Below are 23,057 nucleotides of genomic sequence, written 5' to 3' on the forward strand. Positions count from 1 at the left end.
GGTCAGAAAAAAGTAAGAGGGAGTAAAGGCGGCAAAATCTCTCATTTCCCTAGAGTAAAAATATTGTAATATCTAATTTTGTCGTCATTCGGCGGTACAAGGGATAGCAGCTTTAACTTTCGCGCATAGTGCCATGCACTTTTGCTCGCGTGGCCAGGAATTTCAACAAAAATGCGCCAAATACGAGTAAATGCGATTTAAGTGCGAGTAATGCCCCTTCCGGCTCGTCCATTTGATGGTCCTTTCTTGATCTTTCTAAAACGGAGTGTTACGGAGTAAGGGGAAGCAAAATACAGGCGGCCCATGGGCGGCAAAAAAATTAATCCCGATCTGATGGGGAAGAGCTAATAAAGGAATGGTTATGGATACAGACTTATATCAAGGAGGCCCTAGTCCGTTACACACCGGAATCACACTCTGAGTGTCGGAGCTGCATGTACCTTGAATGTGGAAGTCATCGGTCCGATGCGTAAATTTTGCGCGGGTCGCGTAAAATCAGGCTCAGCGAACGTTCGATAATGTTGGATTTGTCTGAACTATTTGAATAGATTTGATACAAATCTGGATGAAAATAACTCGACTTTGTGAAATTTCGGCCTTTGAGAGATGTTTGTTGACTTCCATATTCAGCTGCCAAATTCAGCGTGTGATTTCGGCCCTAGAGAAGATATAGGTGCGGGATCAACCGTTTACGCTTGCCCTAGGTTAAGGGGTGCAACTGGTGCAAGAAAGACTAAGAGAGACCCTACACTGATGCCACATCATTGGTGGCAGCTTTTACTGTCTTGAGACTCCAACATTCGACTGATAACCTACCTCATTCTTGGCTGTTGAGCGGCGTGTCGAATAATTCGCTTGGTGTTTGGTCAACTAACTTGATGTACTACATTACCCACAGCTCATCAACCAACAATGAAGTAGTTAACAGTCAACAAGGAGGCCGATGACTGTTGCTGCATTGTAAATTTCCGAAAGGAAATTATGAATCCCCGAAATTGAAGGTAAACCCGGCCCCAAAAGGATAGTGGAGTTGAAGGGTCGCTCTTTGTCTTTAAAGTGCAATTACTGTTGTCATCACATTACGTACCTAAAATAAGTAATTAAAGATAGAAGCTGAGCAGTGGGCCTTTGTCTAGGCTCTCTATTAACCAGTCTAGAAGCCGCTTCTTGAAGTGGAATTGGAACCCTGGGCATTATTTCAGAAAGTTGATCATCTAACTGCACAAAAAAAAAAAAAAAAAACACACTTTAGCTTAAAACCAGAATCGAAACAAAATACTTTCACTAATTACGATCGGTGCAATAAAGGGTGCTGTTTACCAACTATTACCATGTCACCAACACTTTATAGTCGATGTGATGCAACGCAATTTATACAGCCGTCATACAACGAAAAGTAGATTAGCCAGCTAAAAATGAACAATACTGTCGGTATTGTTGGTTTCTATTTGGTCAATTATGAGACACGGACTTTTACACATACTGAAAGGCCCTTAAGTGTGTCGCACGTAGCAATCCATATACAAACTGAATGACAGGAACAATGTCAAGAAAATCCCAGCAAAGCCACATTTCATTTACTTCGAGGCTCCTTTCTCTCTGTTCCCTTCAGAATATATAGGGAATTTTAATTATGATGGATTTTAACATTCTGCCAGTAAAATATACTGCTAAAATTAGTGCAAACCTCTGACCTCCCAAAAGGCGCCAAGGAGGCACCAAGACGATGAAATTTGGATTTTTTCGAGTTGGCTCCCTCTTAATTCCCGCGGTCCCGGACCTAAAATAGAGAAGACAAACGCTAGGTGCGGGTGATCTTGGGAACTCGTTTTAGGGAAAACCATCACGATCATGATCATTATAAACCATCAAACCATCGTGATTCTCGCAAAATTGTATATCACAGAGCTCTACGTGAGTCCCAAATCCAAGAGGCACGCAAGACCTTAAGGTGAGATTGTAGTCAAAAAATCGAATTTTGTAACATTTTTTGTTTATATTTTCTTCTTATTCTACGTATCTTCCTGAGTATTTTGGTATATAATAGTATGGGGTTTGTAGGAAAATTAATGAACATATCAGCATTTATATGTGGAAAAGCAGGAATCCAAAAATTTCGATTATAAACGATCATATATATAGCTTGTATAACTTATATATATATAACATATATATTATATAAATTATATAATATATATATAAATAATAATATATATAAATTATAATATATAATATATTATAATTTAATCATATTAATTATATTTAATTATTTAATTATATTATAATTATATAATATATATATAAATTATATAATATATATGTTATATATATTATATATAAATATATATTATATATAAATATATATTATATATTTTATTAAAAAAAACTTCTTGTTTCGCGGCGTGATTGTTTATGTGTGGATAAACTTTCCAAGGTCAAGGTCAAAACCATTTAAAGACTTTGAAGTGCTCTCCTGAAAAATTGTGTTTTTTTACCTTTAGGTACACTTTTCTCGGGAAATATTTGACCTAGAAGGCTCATTTTTTTTTAAAAATTTCGGATTTTTTAAGCTCTACAGGTCTAACCTGCTTAAAATGTTGAGTAACAATAAGATTATTAATGAGACTCAAATAGAGAAGGGGAAAAAAGTAAAATTTAATACGTTTTTTCAAAACCAAAAAAAAATTTAAAAAAGTAAAAAAAAAATTTAAAAAGTGGTTAACTCCAATCTCCTTATTATGACACATATGCATGCCAAATTTCAACTTCCTAGGGCAGATGGTTCTCTCAAAAACTGTACCTGAAGTTGACCAAAATTACATGGGGAAAGATAGGACTACAATCTCACCCTAGTCTGCCAAACATGGGTCAAATTGACCCGGCAGGTTCTAAAAACATGCATAACTTTCTTAATTTTCGGCCCACGGACCTGTGCTTCAGATATAGGTCCACAAAAACCCTCATTTATGCAAAACTATCATGATTTTGTGAAAAAAAAAAATTTCCGACCCGTGGTGAATTTTTATTCAAGACTACCCCTCAAACGGCAATTGAGGGGTCTATTTGACCCATATGCAATTCTATAGGGAATTTTTGTTTTTCAGTGCATTTGATGTTGGCATCACTGTGTGTTTTGATTCGCACGTTATAGGTAATGCAACCATCAACAAATATTGCATCAGAAAAGTTATATGTGATAAATATAGTCTGATTTTTGTGTAATGGTCAGCTAAAATCAGGTAAGATTTGATTACTTTTACTTTCTATGATTGTGGATTGCTGGTATGTAATTATAACCAGGTTTTCAGGTTTTTATTCTACTTTCCTGCAAGGTTATAGAGATATCTTGTGTTAGATCTCACATTCATGTGTTTTTGGAACATTCTCAAACTTGCAGCATGATATTTGTGTATAAACTGAATGATGAAAGTACAAACCGAAGTTGACTTCCGAATTACACAACCTCGAAAGGTTGTGAAATTCATGATTATTTGTAGCCTTGAAGCCTTCGAAGTAATATATTATGACTGTTTCTTTCCAAAAATGTGTATGAGTGAGTATTCCAGTCGGTCCTACCCAAAATGCGAAGAAAATCCCCAAAAAACCTAAAAATTATCCTTGATTATCGGGCTGTACAAATAATGCTAGATCAAAAACAGTGCAAATTGCATAACCTGAACAGTGCAGGATGTTTTAGGAAAATAAAAAATTCAAAATGTAGGCCCTAACTATCATTAGAATATATGGTTACCCAAAAAAAGTGTAAAAAAAAGAAGTAAAATACAGCAAACACATGTATTTCAAATACGGGTCAAAATGACCCGTAATTGGCAGACTTGTAACAAAAATCCGTTTGGCAGACTAGGGTTAACTGCCGTTTTGAAAAGATAAAAAAGGACCTCAATCAAGCTATTAAAGTCATTTCTGAAAGTAGGAAAGAAAGGAGGTAACGGAGGGGGTGGAGGGATAAAAATGGCATTTTTTTTTACTTTTAGCACGATCAGCTCCGTAGCTTTACCGGCATTCTGATGTATTTATTCCGAGTATATAAAAAATTAGTAATATTAAAACTCAAAAATGTAATGTTTGCAACGTCAAAACAAGGCGTATGTGAGTCAAAAATTTCAGTGGAGATTTTTTTATCGTAATATCTTATTTACGCTTCATGTGAGTATTGTAAAGTCGACCTTAAAGTTGCTTTTTGGAAGGAAATCCATAAAAATATGAAAAATTTTAAGGCTCAAATATGCAAACTTTGCAACGTTGTATCTCGAAAACAAGACGTATACTCAAGCTCCAACTTTTACTGGAGGCTTGCCTCATCCTATTTTTTCATTTAGGTCACATACGAATGAAATCCAAAAGAGGGGCCACTTTTTGGGAGGCTCTTTCCAATGCCTTCTTTACGCGGGTAAACTAATATGAACAATTTTAAATCTGTCGTGATTTATCCGAGATATGATGAAATACATATCTTGTTTTAATGGTTCATTCAATTTTATTCGTGAGCTTTCGTTAGAAAGGGATACATAAGTACATGTATGAGTAGGAACCGTCGCAAAACCGGAATTCATAGTACTTGAAATAAACAGAATGGAATAGTTGAAGAAGTATCGAAACAAACTGACTAACAGGTAATAGGTCAAAATGTCCAAAAAAAAATGTCCAAAAGTCAAAATGTCCAAACCCTGAATGCCCAAAAATTTAAAAAGGCCAAATATCAGTAATGTCCAGCAGACAAATAAGTCCAAAAGTAGGCGAATGTCCAAATATGGAAAGAGTAATTATATAGGTACTAACTATTTGTTGTTATAGACAAGAATAACTTTTTTTTTTATTATTATTTTTTATTTTTTGCTTTTCATGCCAAACGGAGTAATATTAGCCATGTTTGTTATGTTTGTCAATTCCACTTAAAATTTGGAAAATAAATCATTAATGAATTTTTAAAAGTAAGAATTGGCCTGCGCTCATGAAAAATTGTATCACCATTTTTTCCTCACCTGCATCTCTCCATTATCCGACGCATCTGTTTCTGTGGCTGCATTCACGAACAGCTTGCAAAGCTGCACCCAAAACTCCAATGACAACTCAACCAATGCCTAATCTCACATTTGGACGTTTGCCTACTTTTGGACTTATTTGTCTGCTGGACATTACTGATATTTGGCCTTTTTAGATTTTTGAGCATCCAGGGTTTGGACATTTTGACTTTTGGATATTTTTTTTTGGACATTTTGACCTATCACCGACTAACAATCAGCTTGCTTTTGCGTTTTTCGTCTATGTTGTAAAGATTGTGAGCTTAGGGGATAGATCTCCAAATGATCAAACGAGAATAAAAAGTAAAGAATCAAAAATAAATACATGAATCAAAAAACAAATAGGTTGAACATAAATAAGTTGAAGAGCGCGTCAATATTGACGTCTCAAACAGCTAAGAGGACACATCGATTTTGAAACTTCATAACAGAAAATAAATAGATATCTCAATTGCTAAATTGGATAATTCTGAAGGCGCCAAGATACCATTTTAAGTCTCTTCCGGCATCTTGGGTTTTTTGAACTTTTAAAAGTTTACTAGAAATTCGACTTTAACGTCAGAGAATAGCCCCTGGTACCAAGTTTCACACATGCTGGTCGCACAGGACCCGAGATTGCATTATAGATCCCATCCACCGTCTTGGATTTTCGAATTTTGAAAATTTGAGTTCGAATTCAAGTTAATAGTGAAAAATTGCCACCTTGTACCACATTTTCCAAAAATCGAGCAACCAAGAGTGACATATAGTAGGAACATTAGGGCTCTACACAGTATGGTAAATGATACGAGTCTACTCGCGTGCTTTACGTAGTAAGCTATACCAGTCAATCTGCGTAGTTTAAAGCGCCTTCAATGGACCACTAGACAAAGTAAAAATTTAAGAAATCTGATACACGTTTCTTAACCAAAATTTCACGTAGATTACGATCCGCGCGACGAAAATTACTAAAACCAACTCCTAAAGAAAATATTAACGTTTTTATTTCACCGATTAAACACAGGGGAGAATTTCATGAGCGCCGCCGCCCGTGGCGCACCATGGTCCAAAACTAAAGAATAGGAAGGAATAAGTTGGATAATGACTGAAAGATCACGAAAGTTTCGTAACTGATGTTTCTTGAGTCGAATTTTCGAAATTTCGAATTTGATGTCAAATTGCCTACATTTTAATACCCTGACCTATTAATCGTGGGCAAGTTTACGGCACGCTGCGGTGCGGTGTGCTGCCAGCTTGAAACGCGCACTGACGCCGACAAACCTAAGGGGATACTTCAAGCATTACACAATGCGTGAAGTAGCCCTTTAAGTTTGTAGGCGTCAGTGCGCGTTCCGCGCTGGCAGCACGCCACGGCTCTCCCGGCGGGCGGGTGGGGAACGATTTCTTGCGGGGAGAAACTCGTGAATCGTGTAAATGGTTTTTTCTTCTTTTTTTAGTTTTTTTTTTTTAAAGTTTCGACTTCTGAAATAACATACTGGTCGTGTTAAGTAATTAGTGAACTCGAAACGCTAGATGAAAAGTGGTAATGGAAGGCGGGTCGTGCGCCATGCGGGCTGCGGGCTGCGGGCTGCGAATGGGGGCTCATAAAATTCTCCCCTTTGCTCTGTCGTTTATTTCACGCTGGTTACGAGGAATTTAAACTGCCCGCTCACAAGAAACTCAAAGCTCTACGTGAGTCAAATCGCGCACCACTACGGTTTTAGCAAGCTTCTAAATCGAGCAATGTTCATTTCCCACTACGTGTTGTTCAAACTATAAGCAATTTGCTGCAGCTGAGTCAAAGCGTCAAGACTGAGTTTGCCAGATTTTTATATCTCAGAGACTATCATGATAACGTTTAGAGCGCGATGTGAATCACGTGGAGCATTGAGTTTTCATGAGCGGATGGTTTGAATTCATGCATCAAGAACCATCAAATATCTTCGTAAGGAATTGGTTTAGGTGATTTTCATTGTCGCCGCATCGTGTTTTACGTTGAATTTGGTTCAGGAACATGCATCAGAATGCTGAAATTCGTACCTTGTCTAGTGGTCCATTACGTTTGATACTGTGCAATACCTCTAAGGTTGAATAGTTGCTTAGACTTATGATGGCAAAAGATCAGAACTCTCGCTGAAATCATAGTAGCGCTTGCGAGGTTGCAAATTTTTTCATCACCGACGTTTCGACAAAAACATTAACACGTCAGTTTGCCACGTTGCAAGTTTTTCAGTTCCTATGTACACGATGAAACAAATTTTCAAGAAAAGAAAGAACACTATTTTTGCGCTGGATTCCGGAGAGATTTCGAAAATTCTGTTGGAGTTTTAAACTGCTAATATCTAAAAAGAATTTCTGACAAGTGCTTGAATCGATATTGAGGTAGAATTTGAATATTTGGAGTAGAATTTTGCTAAGTTTTAGTGTCTCCGTAAAATTTGCCATTTTTATAATTTTTGGAACTGCGGATTGAGAGCATTCATTATTTGGTGGAATCTGGCATGAATGGTTGCCGGATCATTCTAGGTGGCGGGAGAGTTTGTTAAGTGTTTTGTCAGGAAACCTAAATTTCAGACCCACGTTTTTTTGTCTCTTTATTATAATAAACGCTGAGGCGGGAAGCGCGTTGGCGGTATCAAGTGGCGGAACCAAAGATTGAGAGTCATGCAGGCAGTTAAGTAATTTTATTCATAAGAAAGTAAAAGGGAGATTTCAATTTTTCCATCAAAGAGCATGACTACAAAAGTTAAGCAATGTCATTTCTTTTCATTATTATTGTGTTCTAGCAGCGCACTAGAATCGCTCGATTCACTCCACTTTGTTAATACGCTGAGGTACAAGTCCCTTCCTTAAAAAAGAGAGACAATAGAAATGTACCAAAATTAAAAAGAGACTAGTTAAAGAAAAAATAAGTAAATAAATTAAATATGGAGCTTAAGTTGGAAGCTTATAAAAATCTATGACAATGCGCAAAGTTTTTTAGTTCCATAACACTACCGACCAATGAGCAATTCCAAATTTATTCAGAATTCTATTCCCTTCTTCTTCCTATAATTTTTTTTGTACAATTTTTAACTATCGGTTCGTTGGACAAAATTAGGAAAAAATTGGGGGAAAATAAAGAAAATGCTTGCACAACAACAGGAGCAGGGCAGTTTTCTTTGTTCTAAATTTTTTGAAATCTAGCACAAAAACTGTGTACTTTCTTTTCCCAAAAATTCGTTTTATTATGTAGATAGGAATTGTAAAACTTGCAACGTCGCAAATTGACGTATTAATGTTTTTTTATCGGAAAGTCGGTGATGAAGTATTGTACAACCACGCACGCAGTGGAGGGTGATTTCAACGACAATCCTGATCTTCTGCCGTCAAGTCGAGGCGACCCTATGGAAGGCGCTCTAAGCAACTATTCCACCTCAGAGGTATTGCACAGTATCAAACGTAATTGAAGGCGCTTTAAAATACGCAGATTGACTGGTACTGTTTACTACTGTGTAGAGTCTTACTGATCCCACTATATGCGACTCCTGTTTTCTCGATTTTTGGGAAATGTGGTACAAGGTGGCAGTTTTTTACAATAGACTTGAATTCGACTCAATTTTTTAAAATTCCAGAATCCGAAAAAATGGATGCGGCTTAAAATGCCCAACCCTTCCCCTACTCTCGAATACTAACCAAATCAGACCAACCAGACGAGACCACGTTTGCTCCACTTGCTGCATGACCATTAAATATCGCGCAAGATTAGATGCAGTTTATTTGGCGGTATTAGAGTCTTGCCCCTTCTCCTAGCGCACCCTCCTTTCAATCTCTGATCAAGTATGACCAATCAGACCAAATTATGTTATCAAACCACCACGCCGCGCGCAATGTGAACAGCACCACCTGTACACCTGCAGTAATGTCCGTTCTGACATGCTTTTCGCGTCGATCGCACCGTGTTTGGCGCGATTATTAAACTCGAAGAACTAGCGTTTTGCATTTCATGATTTTGAAGTTCTTGTACTCTGTATGCATTACTCTTTAAAATGAAAAAAAAGGACTTAAACATTAACTTATTTTTCACTCTTTAAAATAAACGGCGGGCGATTCAAATTCTCAAACACAGATTACGGCAATTCCTCACCAGCGGATTGATTTTGTAAAATTTGAATGTAAGCAGCGTAGTTTACTTGAAATTTCGACGAGAGGACATATAATAAAAAAATTAAAGCTTCATTTTTTACCGTGGATAATTGTGAGGATTTTGTTTTTCGCACAAAAAAAAGATACTCGAGTAAAATGAACTTTTCGTTAAATACATGAAGTAGTCGTTTTGGGCCAAACAATTTTAAGTGCATTTTTGCGTCGCATCTAGTCGGATCGGATAAAGAGTGTGAATCAGTATTTTTTCATGAGCTCCATCCTCTTTTTCGGGCTAACCAAACGGAAGATTGGTGGTCACAGAGATCATAGTTGAAATTCAACCAGAGACAAAAGAGGAACCCGCCATTGGTATTTTGGCAATGCGGTGAAAGCCATTTCCTTTTAGACCTACCTACACGGTGAATGCTTAATAACGTGATGAGCATTTCGTTCATGGTAGTATTGGTTCATGAATTCATTTAAAGCTCATCACCTACCTAGTAGGAAAGATTACTATTTTTCTCATAAAAAGGGTGTTCCAAAAGTCCGTACCCCCCTTGGTAACTTTTGAACGGTTGAAGATAGAAAAACGAAACTTTGGGAATGTTTCTATCTCAAAGGCGGCCATCTTTTAGGAAGGGTCAAAATTGTTGCCCCTTCCTCAAGGGCGTGGGGGGCCCACCTTTTGTTTTCAAATGGTAACACCTATCTTGTGATACATCATTGGGAAGAAAATTAAAAACTAAGAACTTTGGCGGAAACCGCAGATCAATATCTTAATTTTTGACCGAGTTTTGATAGGTCAAAGGTCAAATATTAAGATATTGATCTGCGGTTTCCGCCAAAATTCTTAGTTTTTAATTTTCTTCCCTATGATGTATCACAAGATAGGTGTTACCATTTGAGAAAAAAAAGTTGCCGCCCTCCCCCCCCCCCCCCCCAGAGAGAGGCAAAAATTTTGACCCCCCCTAAAAGATGGTCCCCTTTGAGATAGAATCAATCCTAAAGTTTCGTTTTTCTATCTTCAACCGTTCAAAAGTTACCAAGGGGGATGCGGACTTTTAGGACACCCTGTATAAGTCCACAAGCAAGTGTTGTATCCCCGAAAGTATAAGTTTCAATTTGTCTCTGGATTTAACCCGCGTACCCTGTGAAATTCTAGGGTTTGGTGAACATGGCGGGATGCTCTGTGGTTAGTCCAAACAGATGAATGGGTCTGGGTCTGGCACCCCACTTATGGCACCCGGTTTTGATCGGATTCGATCGAAAGCGGATCCTAGGGAGAAATCGCTTATCTTCCGATCAAACAATTTTTTTCGAAAAGAACATTGGTTTGTTAACCTTTTTTTTAACAAATGAGTTCACAAACTGTGATCATTTTTCATGATCAGTGCTCTCGGTTTGCGTCAAGCGAGAAACTCATATTAAAACTTCTTCGAAGTGAAACCACTCATGAAATAAGACACTGCAACTATTCTATGCTCAACGTTTCCGGAAATTTGGCACCGCGTTGGGTGCTAACTCTGACTCGATGCGTCCGTGATTGGTATTCCCTGTTAGCGTGTCAAAAGAGGAAGCGAGAAGCATGAGTGATGCAAATTTACAGCAATCTCAGCCCCTCCCCCCATTCGTCACTTCACTCAAATTGTCAATTCCAATTCCATCGAACCAGTTTATCTTGAAGTTTTTGAGCACACGCATCGGTTTTAAAATTCGGTATTTCAAATTCTCCTGAGGAACCGAATCCCTCGCCTCGCCCTGGCAGCGGAGCGCGATTATTTTTGTTTTGTTCTCTGTTTTATACACTAAAACGTAAATGTTTACGTATCTATCTAATATCCTCCTTATTCCCGATCTCCTGCATGCGTTTCTGTGTAAATGTTTACATAACGCGCTCGCATACGAATGTTTACAGTCAATAAAGGGGAAATTAGAGGGGATTGAGGAGAGGAGGGGGTAAGTGTGTACAGGGGGGCTGCAGGAACTGCTCGGTGTGCTTGCTGCATTCGCTAGCCAATCATTATGTCAAGTGACAGATTCTCCGAATAAGCGGTCATTCTCCGTTGCGTCTCACAGTGCGGCACTTCCATAAGCGGCGTGGACAAAAATCAAGGGCACCGTCAAAATGGACCTATGGAACCATAAACGGCATAAAATAATCAATTTAGCCCCCCCAGACTTTTGTTTAACGGATTTTGACTTTTCCAGCATCCGAGAGCTGGTACAATAGGTCATAAGTGGTTATGAGCTGAATACACGTAATTAGGAGACGCGGTTTTTACAAAAAGGAATTATGATGAAGGAATGTTCTTCTTGAGGTTTTTGGCAGAATAATTTAAATTTAGATCCAATCCCAAAGGAGTAAAGGAGTGGTCTTGGTAAACTTCATGGGTACCTTTAACCTTTTTTAAATACTTGAATTTCATGAACCTGGACCACTCTTCCGTCTATTTATTACATTTTACAACTTTAGCACCTATAATGCTCAGAATGTAAGTAAATTAAACAAATGAAAAGATTTCAGTAATGTGGTAAATAATTAATACATACCTTGATTCTCTTTGTCCGACATGACTAGTACCACGAATGAAGTTCACAAACACAGAACCGGATATGGGCAAACTGCGAAACCGGAAACACCCCCGACTGCCCGGGAATGACATTTCGCAAATAACCTGATTTCAACCAATTTTTAAATGCAAATATCTCCGATAGTCGCACAAGTCGCAAAAGTTCTTTGGCAGGATTGAAGTTGGGCCTACTTAGAATGAGAAAGTGCTAACCACCCAGAGGGTTATCCCTAGTTATCGAGAAAAGTTTATCTAAAGTTGACAACCAAGATGCTGTGTATTTCTCATGGGACAGCTCCCTCTCGGTCGAACTAACCTCCACTTCAAACTCATATTTAAATGTGTTTTTGGAAGAAAATAAAGAAAACAAGTATACCCTCGTGTCAGAAATGTTGTTCTGATCACGAATATCATAGCAATATTTGGAAATTTAGCAAGTCAATTTTCAATTTTTGTCCATGGGATGCCGCACTGTGCGTCTTGGCGTAGGTGCGAGTGTGGCTTGGGGTCGATAGCATCCTCGCACAGTCACACGACCATGCCATACAGGCAGAGACATGACAAGTGAGGAGGCTACGGCTCATATTCAAAGGTTCCTCCTAAAAGAAACCCTTCCCTTAAGAAATCCCATTTGGTTGACATCGAGATTAGGCACCTCCAAAGAGATCCTTCACATAGCATCATGAAAAGAAGGATCGGTCTCTAGACAAGGTCTAAATTAAAACACTACCAGGGTCGGATTAGCTGGGCACGAGGCTCCTGAACTAGAGTGTCTGTATATGAGAGAGTATTGCCATCTCTGTGCCGCTCTCTGATTGGTTCATCAGTTCAGGTTATCATGGAGTTCCAAAGTTGGCCCAACGTAAATAAACCCGACCCAGAGGAATACGTATTATTGGCTGAAAAATGAATGATAATCACAATCAAAGGTTAGTTTCGGCAAAAATATCCATTAAAGGTCGATCCGAACTCAATTTAAAAGTTGATCATAAAAATAATTCTATCACATCCAAACTCACGGCTAGAATTTTGTAGAGCTTTGTAGAACTTTGTCGAACTTTGTCGCCATCATGGTTGTTTACATTGGGCCGAACTAGGTGAGAAAAATCGTACGTGGGGGGACTGCGGTCCCTGCACGGTCCCCTAAATGGCATAAGAAAAAATGAAAGAATGGCAAGAAAGTGACTGAATGGCTCGTAAAATGGCACGAGGGACCACGACCTTCTCTAGGTAAAAGGGCAAAAGACCTGAGGAAAGATGAAAGGAAATGGCAAACTAGATAGAGACAGAATTTAACCTAACCTGGATACCCCAAGCCCCCCTCAAAATATACACAACTACTTACATGTTGTTAAGAAGAAGGCTACATGGAAGGCGGTTGCCAAGTCCGCGGGCACAGGAGGTGGAGCCCCCACGGCATAACTCACATGTCCGCGGCTCAAAAATAGTGCTTTACTAGACATAATAAAAGGCGTGGCGACGACATAAAAACGAAAACTCAAACTCATCATCGGTAGCCAAAGAAGTATGGAAAAAACTACGAGGCGACGCGACGGCACAATACAACCCGGAGAGAATAATTACAAACACCTGATGCTGCTCATAAGAAACGGGGAAAAGCTTCTCACTCATCAAAGTGAATCCGCGAGTAAAAACTGGCAGGCACTAAATTTTGCAATTAAGAACTATATATTTCGGCCCGGTTTAAAAACAATGTATGTGCCATTAGTTTCCCTATGCACATAAGTGTTTTTTCAGATGAGTTATAATTTATAGCTCCAAATTACAAAATGCAGTCCAACTGAAACTACTAAAACTAAAGACAGGGAGAGAGGAGAAGCAAAAATGTGAACATTACCGGGGCGATGGAAACAAAGAGTAAAGGGAAATCAAAAAGGCTCTATGAGCTGAAAGCAGAAAAACCAAAATTGAGAAACCCCAAGCAATGGTACTGCACTACTCAAAACACAGGAAAGATACTCGTGCGAAGAGATGCGTAGAACTGGTTTGCGAAGCGAGACCCAACTAGAGTCCCTTTGTACTGAGAATCAAGGCAATGTGAATCCATTTCTGATTGGTTACCATACAGGCCTCCACAGTGTCACAAATGGAAATAAAGTTACATTTTCACCAACTGCAAAGATTATAATCTGGAATGGACCGAGGAACTACGGTTTCGACTAGGAACAAACGGAATAAGAGAAGGAACGGAGAAAGGAATTTGAGAATGAGCCGATCAAAGATTACAAAAAACGTTCAATTTGTGTAATCTTTATTCCCGTTTGTGACTCCATGAGGGGGTGTTGTTTTGATTCTTAGTATAAAGAGACTCTACACCCAACCCAAAAGCTCCCGAAAAATGCATGTTTCCGGAAGATCCCGCTAGACGGGGCAGAGGTCGCGACCCTGGCCAATCAGGAATCACAACCCTTTGTTCCGTCATTTTTCCGAAAGAACGTTTGCCCAGTGCTACTCCCCCTTCCCCCCTCCACAAAGACGGCGGCGCGCACACTTTGAGTGGAGGGACTGGGGTTTGGTTACATTGGGCCAACTGAGGGCTCCATGATAGCCGACTAATCACAGAGCGGCACACTTTTTCTGTAGTAAAAGGATTGAGATGCCATAATACACTTGCATGCACAAGTACTCTATCCTGAACGGGGTTTGAATTGAAGTTGGTCGGGAAAGAGAAAGAGCTGAAATATCAAAGCAGCAAGTTGTTTTGACAAATTATCTTATTCTACAAAATAAGGTACTGGTAGGCGTCTCTGAAAACTTACAACTTATGTAATGAAATATTTTCATTTCTAGGACTTGTTTAGCTGTAGCAACCGAAGTTGATGTGACAACGTCTCAAATCTTCTCCTTAACAACAGTAATCTATGGAGTTATTTAAAGGTAGTATCAACGAAATGTTTGCAACACTTTATTAAAAGTTAATTGCTTCAAGCCTTCGTGAAAAATAATAATTCCCATTTTTTGAATTTCCAGTAATTTGATGACAATACATCCTGGATTTTTACTTAGAATCCTTTTAAGGAATAGCTGCAACTTTTTCAGTAACTTTCTTGATGGGGCAAACAAAATGGAAGATTCCCGGAACTGAGAATCTTCAAGTTGAAATCAACAAAGAGTGTCTATAAATACAAACTAACTTTACGCCAGTCCTTGCAACATGGAGGAATGTTTTGAGATGATAAAGTTTAACCGGAGCAAATCATGGGAGAAAAAACTCGAGAGATTTGGGGCCTGAGATCTTTTCAGTACTAAAATAGAAAGTATAAACTAGAAGAAAAGGTACAAGCGGCAGTAATTTAAAATTGAACTTAATGAATCACGGAAGAATTTTACCATGGATATAGAAATATGATAAACACTAAGAGCTTATTAATTATAATTTCGCATATCGCATAGGTATTTTTCGTAGTGACTAATAATAATGATTAGACCTGGATGCAAGTAGTATGCAAAGTTATTCAAATGCATTAAGCCTTGATAGTTAATCATTATAATTACAGTCACTTAAAGATGCGTCTATAATATCCACCTTGTAGGCTCAAAAATCGGGTTTGCACTCCGCAACGTTGGATCTCCTTATTGAATAAGTATGAGCTTAAGAGGTCTTAGGAACATCTTTAAGGATGAAAAAAGAGCTAGGTAATATACTTATTACATTTTCTAACTAGATCCTTTTAAATCTATCTTCAAAAAACGTGTTTTTTTTAAAAGATGCAAAGTATAATGACAACTTCATGTCCGTTAATGGAAACAAAAAGCCGACGAATTGGAGCGTAAGCAATAAAGTGGATTTTACTTACTGTATCTAATTGTTTTAAATATTGCGAGTTGCTATGATTTGCTTGGATTAGCGACCGACCATAGTTAAACACAGTAAATATTACTAAACCAAGCGAAAACATATCGCTTAGGATACTACAAGTTGAGCTAGTTTGGATTTCTGGCGCTGAAAAAAAAAACAAAAAAAAAAACAAGCAGATTAAAAATCCATCTACAAACACTAAAATTTTGTGAATGATTATAAATAGATACGTTTAACAAAATAGTAAGCGTTGGTTGTGAAACTAAGCAAACGCACATTGCGATGTTACATCTGCAAGATTTAAATTTAACCGATAAATATTATCAATCAAAAATGCTTGTAGAAAACGATTTATGCCTTAGGACTTCTGAAACCAGCTCATTAGTCTGGTATCATCGTTTTAATGTGGTCGTCGTTGGTTTCAGTAACTCGAAAGTCGGAGAGGGAAAAAATAAATATTTGCGAATCTCTTCTACTGAGAAAAAGAACGTTAATCTTAAAAGAAATAGAGAAGAATAAGTTATTAGGATTTTACAGTTTCCGCAGATAAATTAAACGCCTGCAGACTGATAATTAAAATTTGATGGACAAAGCGATAGACACATGCGACAAAGAGAAAAAAAGGAAATGGGTGATGACAAAGAGCAAAAGAGATGAGTAATTGACTAACTAGCGGCAATCCACGAGCGATCATATGGTCAATCATCCTCCCCCTCAGTCTACAACAATCACCCGTTTCAACCAATAGGATCGCTCAATTTTCCTTTCATCCTCTTTGTCTATCGCTTTGTCTATTCATTTTAATAATCAGCCCGCCGCAAATCCCTCCCTTGGCCTCTTTGATTTAACGTCCTCATAATCTTCTCTCATAAATAAAATGAACGGAGGAGAAAACGCAATATGTATGTGTTCTGCTGTGCCCGGGAGTTTCCAAGCATCCTTCATTAAAATGTTTATTTTTGAGGAAATTTATGAATATTTCTCCTTGAAATTTTCAGGAACTGAAGGTGAAATTGCGAACCAAATTATCTGAAAAATTAGAAGAAAAATATTCATAAGTTTACCGGGGAAGTAGTGTTTTATCGAAGGAAATTTGGCAACGCCTGAAGGTTCATACGGCGTTCTTTCTTAGCACGACAGTGTTCATAAATTACGTAACGCTCTGGGGAGCGAGGAAGGTCAAGGTGAGGGTTACGACACTTTCTTTTCACGTGTTAAAATAACGGACTAAGGTGAGGTTGGGTAACTGGGCGGTGGGGTAACTGGGCAGTACCCTCTGTATTTCTACCAGATTAGTGCAAAAATTGTTTTCACTGTTGGCATACCTTCATTATGACGTAAACCATTTAGAACATGTAAACATAACTTCAAAAAAAAATTTTATGGTGAATGGTGAAGTGCCGAAAATTGTACAGCTTTTTTTTCAAAACAACGCCAGAGGTGGTCCCGAAAAGAGCCTCATATCTCACTCCCAGCAAGTATTTTATTCAACTTTGACAATTCTTCTTCATGTATGATGTATTTGTGTAATGCGTGAGTAATTACAACGTAATTGGATGAAAATACTGGCTGCAAAGGGTTGATGCCCAGTTACCTTGAAAATTTTCCCTTTGTGGGGTAACTGGGCACCCAACCCAAGGTAACTGGGCAGGTGCTCTTAATTTCACTGCAGTGGTGGCACCTGCCCAGTTACCCATTGCAAGGTTGCTGTGCTTCGGTGTTTGTTTACTTCTGAAAATTTCAAAACTAATTGACTATTGTGGACTTTTAAGTGCCAAAGACCAATAATCAGGGTTCCCAGCACACTAAACTTCTAACTTAAGTCAATTATAGCATAACTTAAGCATTACTTAATTACATTTTTGCCGCTAACTGTTACGACATCACTTTTAACGACTTAAACATGGTTATATAAATTCAAATGAAATTCTCTGAAACCCTCATGAGAAGGACATTCTTTTCTGGCCAATGATAATTACAAATAATGCCCCCCTTAAAAATTAAGGGAACTCTTTGGCGCCTGACTCTATCCCAGATCAGCCTTGCGGCTTAATTTTTTTTCATTTTTTAAAAATGTATCATGCTTAATCTCACTAAAAGTGGCCAAACAGTGTCCTGGTATACAATACTACTTTATAAGTAGTAATACAGAAAGTTCTAAGCATTTATCTACAAGGAAACAATTTTTTTTTACCGTTATTCAATTCTCAGATTTGAGGGTTTTTTTGCCGCTAACTGTTACGACATCATTCTTAACCACTTAAACATGTTTATATACATTCAAATGACATTTTCTTAAACCTTCATGAGCAGGACATCACCTTCTGGCCAATGAGAATTAAAAATAATGCCCCCCTCAAAAATTAAGGGGGGGGGTAGTCCAGTTACCCCACGACGTTGGGTAACTGGGTGAAAAAAACGGGAAATTTTTGAAAATTTGTGGGAAAAAATTGAAAGATGAAATTCGACTTTTGACTCTTCCTACATTTAGACAAGGTGTTGTACTTACTAAAAAAAATTTAAAAGTAGCCTCCTCTTTCAATATAATGATGGGAAAAAAATCATGAAGTTGAAATTTTGACATTTTTCTCCGAACTCCTGCCCAGATTGTCGGAATTGATAGACAAAGCGATGGACAAAGAAGACTTAGGGAGTACGGACCGATCCTATTCTGCCGTGCTGAGAAAAAACGCCGTATGAACATTCGAGATTTGCTAAATGTTTTCCGGTAAAATATTAAATTCTGAGGAGAGTTATGAAAAACTTCTCTTGAAATTGTCAGAAAATTTAGATATGACTCGTGATTGATGTGCAGAGCGTAACCAGAACAACTATTATGGTATGAGAATTAAAAAAGTGAGGGGGAGAGGGACTATTCGAACGATGTGATTCATGATGAAGTTTGGCCGGAAATGTTTGATTTATACATTCATTTATCTCATATGTTGGAGGCGCAAAGCGCTTAATAGCGCCTCAATATTTTCGGAAAAATAACTCTTTAAATTCGCGAACTCTCCTTGTTCCTTCCTTTTTACATACCTGTATTACATTAAAATGTCTTAATTTTAATATGTTTTATGACGTCCTGAAAACATGAGAAATGTGGATTCCGGATCTTAGAATTGTTTAAAGTACCATAGTATGCTGCATATTTTTACAGAGAATTCTTCCTCACAGGAGCAACAAATTATTTTGTCTAAAGGTAGAATAAAAAATCAAAATTTCAATATAGGTAAGAATATTTGACTATTTGCCTAGGCATTTGACAGAATGCCTGATTTGACTTTTTGCCTTCGACATATAAAAACCCAGCTTAAATTGAGCCCTTATACTGCCTTACACCGCAAGAACGCAGTGAATCCATTCTAGCATTTACAATATTTTCTCTAACAAAATACTCTATTACCACGCTGCTTGATATTTTCGACTAGCGAAATGCCCGTGACTGGAGTCACGGGTCTAGAGGCCGCTAAAATATCTATAACTCCGAAAAAATGGTGGTAGAGGAGCAAGACATGCCAAAAAAAATTATAAAATCGATAGAAAAATGAGTTGAAGGGAGTGGGTGATGGAGCTAGAAAAATGAGCTGGGGGAGGTAGAATAAATGCCGGCAAAAAATTGGAACTAATCTAGCAATGATTTATAAAATAAAAATAAAAAATAAAAAAAAAAAAAAAAATTGAAATAAAACATCAGTAGTAGCAAACAAAGGTTACCAGGGAAACCAAGGAATGGAACTTTCATTAAAACAGCTTAGTCTCGTAAATCTAACGATAGTTATCGTGAACGAAAGAATTGACGACATAGGTCGGGTAACTGTTATAGGTGGGATTATAATTTTTTCAACATAAGTTCTTAATGGTATAACCTAATCATTCTGAATATACAGAGGACAATAGATGCCCAGTCATCTTTCAAATGAACATTTAGACGAAACAAATTGAACAATGCAGAAGGGAGTTTACTTTGAACGGCAATACATCATATCGATTTTAGGTGAAAAAGCCTCCCTCAATAAAAATCGATTGTTTAACATACATTTGCATGAAGGAATCCAAGTGTTCTCGTCTTAAAAGAGTAGGTAATAACCACCCCCATCCAAATGAAACAATGTAAAGTGTACTGAACTAATGAAAATCAAAGAATTAGTTTGTACTAGGAGGCCCTGCCCCCTGACCGCTACGTGGCCCAACCCCCGGGAGGGCGCCTCGCGCCCTCAGGCCCGCTTCGCGGGCCCTATACGCGTATGTCTAGGCAAAAATGTTCTTCCATTTTAATACACCATTTTGTGTTCGAGCTGCATCGATTTCAAAATTTTTGACGTAACACTCAGATTTGTAAATGATGAGGAATAGCTGGATGTACAAAATTTCACAGTCCACTTACTGCAAAAATTTCCATTTACTATGTTATTTTTAAATACTTAATTTTAAAAAAAAATCGGATTTCGACCGTTAAGAGTTAAAAGCGTTCGTAAAATTATTTGAAATTTTTGAGAGAATCAGTGTGTATCCTTTGAAATATATTGAATCAAAGTGAAGCATCAACCATGGTTTGCAACGTTGCAATCGAGGTAAATAAGCTCCTTTTCGCGTGGAACCATCGATATTTGAGTTCCTCCACGGCAGGCGTGACATACAACTATTTGACCACGGATGTAAGCATGTTGCAGCTCCGCCGGATTGAAGGCGGGTCAAACTGCAAAGATGTCTAGTGCGCCCTGCCGAGCTTCGCTGGCTGGACGAACGCTAAAATCGCTGCGACACTTAGACGGAGCGTCATTATTTATGATTTTCTTCTAATTTCCGACGTTAAAAAAAATACAAGAATTACTATTTTAATAGCTACGATTTAGAATCTGGGACCGCGGTTTTTTTTTTGTAAAAAGCACAAAAAGGAAAATGGGACTTAAAATAAAGTCGCAACAAACTTTCCCGTGATTTCAATTGAAATCGTTGAGAGAAATCGAAATTTTTGAGAGAATCAGTGTGTATCCTTTGAAATATATTGAATCAAAGTGAAGCATCAACCATGGTTTGCAACGTTGCAATCGAGGTAAATAAGCTCCTTTTCGCGTGGAACCATCGATATTTGAGTTCCTCCACGGCAGGCGTGACATACAACTATTTGACCACGGATGTAAGCATGTTGCAGCTCCGCCGGATTGGAGGCGGGTCAAACTGCGAAGATGTCTTGTGCGGCCTGTCGAGCTTCGCTGGCTGGACAAACTCTAAAATCGCTGCGACACTTAGACGACGCGTCATTATTTATGACTGTCTTCAAATTATCACCGTAAAAAAACCAAGACTAACTATCTTAAAAGCTACGATTTAGAATCTGGGAATCCGGTTTTTTTTCGGTAAAAAGAAGGAAGGAAAATAGGACTAAATATACTGTCGCAACGAAATTTCCCGTTATTTTAATTAAAAGTGTTCGTAAAATTATTTGAAATTTTTCAGAGAATCAGTGTGTATCCTTTGAAAAATATTGAATCAAAGTGGAGCATCAACCATGGTTTGCAACGTTGCAATCGAGGGAAATAAGCTCCTTTTGGCCATTTTAAACTTTAACCGGCGGCCATTTTGGAAATTTCGGTTTTTTTGAAAATCTAACGTCAAATTCGTTTTTCTCGTGTCAAAATACCCTTACATACCGATTTTCGCGTTAATCCATCGACAAATAACCGGTGTGAATTTTTGGCCATTTTGAACTTTAACCGGCCGCCAGTTTGAAACGGTTTGAGATATTGACTTGGGGTTTGCGCGAAAAGTTTTCTTTCTTTATGCTCATTCGAACGAGCTATCACAAAGGGGGTCTTCCTATTAGGTAATTAAAAGTTGGGGTCCATTGCCCCTCCCAAGGGGGCCCCCCTGAAAATTTAAGGGGGCCAAAAAGTAGCTTCCTTTGACCTAGGGATATCCCCCAAGTTTCATATCTTTACCTCAATTAGGTAAAAAGTTAGAGGGGGTGGAAGGGACTTTTGGATCACCCTGTATAAAGATCATCCTTATCGGTCCGGCAGTTCGTCAGAAATAGTGCTTCCAATATTTTGCTTGTAGCTGTATAATATAGATTACTATTTTTAATTCGATGGAGAATTCTTTTTTTTCTTGGCTGTGAATTTTGAGATCACGTGTTTCAATGTCCCGCGATGAAAAGAATGAAGAGGAATTAAAATAAAACAAATTCGGTCAAAAAGGTATCCTCTCTTAAGGTTTTTTCCATCTTTTCCTGTTTGTCCTTATTTTAGAAGCACATTTCCTCTTCATTCGACCATGACATTACGTCAGATTTCAGTGTCATTCATTCAATTTTCTACACCTATTTCTTCAAGATCTTATATATTTTTTATAACATCATGTTACATTTAAAACTTGTTAATAATCAAATCTTGTATGAACATCGAAAAAAAATATGAAATAAATATTTGGAATACATTTATTAAGCTAACGAAAGTCAACTTGCGGCGAGATATATCTGAATGAAACTATCCGAACTTTAAATAAAAACGCACAAAATTCGGAATAGATACTGATTGAATTCTACCATAAAAGATTAATATAATTTTAAAAAATGCCAAGGATTTTTCAAAGCCGTTGACCTAAATTTTTTTATCTTAACGTGGTCTATTTTCCGCATGATTTTTTCAGAGAAAGAAGTTAGATGTTTGACTTTGCGAGATCTCTGCAATAAGCGTATGAGCGCCCCCTAAATGATTTGATACAATTCTAAGAATATTCGTGACGATTTTCGTTTATATTCAGAATATTTGTGACACAATGTTATCTACAAAAGATTGGCTTACCCATGTAGTCTAGATCTGGCTGCGCCATTTTGGGAAGTCGAGACGTCCATGGAGTACACGTAATAGCCTCCAAAGGATCCATATCGCTTAACATTTCTGAAAACAGAAAAAAGAACAAACTCATGGGTGAAAGCCCCCTTAGACGTGAAAAGCCAATAAGACTGCTCTTTGCATTGAGGAATCACTATTTCTGACTTACCTATAAAAGCAGGTATGTTGTTCCAAGAATGAACCAGAAATATTGGCGCCTCACATTGCAAAATATGTTCGAATTTATACGTCATTCGTTTAAAAAAAAAACGAAATTTAAACGGTCAAATTTAATAACCTTTTTTTTTAACTTTTCCCGAAATTTGGGGACTTGTCAACGTACTGTTGAACTGATTTTGACCTTACTGAGATAATGTGGAGGCAAATCTAGGGGAAATCGGCTTATTTCACGGGAATATTGAATGACCTTTGAATTGACGTATTTGGGGGTCCGAACCCCCCCCCCCCCTTAAAATTAAATCGAAGTGATTACTGAAATTTTTACTTAAAAGTGGACACAGTTTGGTAAATTTTCCCGTTTTATTTTTTTCTTTACGATAATTTGAACTGGAGTTATGATTTTTTGAAAATATAGGTCAAATTTGACCTTTGACCTATCATAACTCGGTCAAAAATTAAGATATTGATCTGCGGTTTGCGCCAAAATTCTTAGTTTTTTATGTTC

At 37.8% G+C, this 23,057-nt stretch overlaps 2 protein-coding genes across 3 annotated transcripts in view; one reads left to right on the plus strand and one right to left on the minus strand.

Annotated features, from left to right (window-relative positions):
* Positions 1–23,057, minus strand: part of bma (SCY1-like protein bma) — a gene marked incomplete at its 3' end in the record, with an annotated part of 138,692 nt that overhangs the window by 33,882 nt on the left and 81,753 nt on the right. For both annotated transcript variants that reach the window (XM_072303239.1, XM_072303240.1), the window contains 3 exon segments: positions 1,088–1,218; positions 15,535–15,680; positions 22,343–22,438. In XM_072303239.1, the coding sequence (XP_072159340.1) occupies positions 1,088–1,218; positions 15,535–15,680; positions 22,343–22,438 (373 nt within the window).
* The window catches only part of LOC109039286 (cytochrome P450 6k1), a 350,075-nt gene that overhangs the window by 31,325 nt on the left and 295,693 nt on the right, over positions 1–23,057 (plus strand). The window lies entirely within an intron of this gene.

Source organism: Bemisia tabaci, chromosome 8 (assembly GCF_918797505.1).
Source record: "Bemisia tabaci chromosome 8, PGI_BMITA_v3".
NCBI lineage: Eukaryota > Metazoa > Arthropoda > Insecta > Hemiptera > Aleyrodidae > Bemisia > Bemisia tabaci.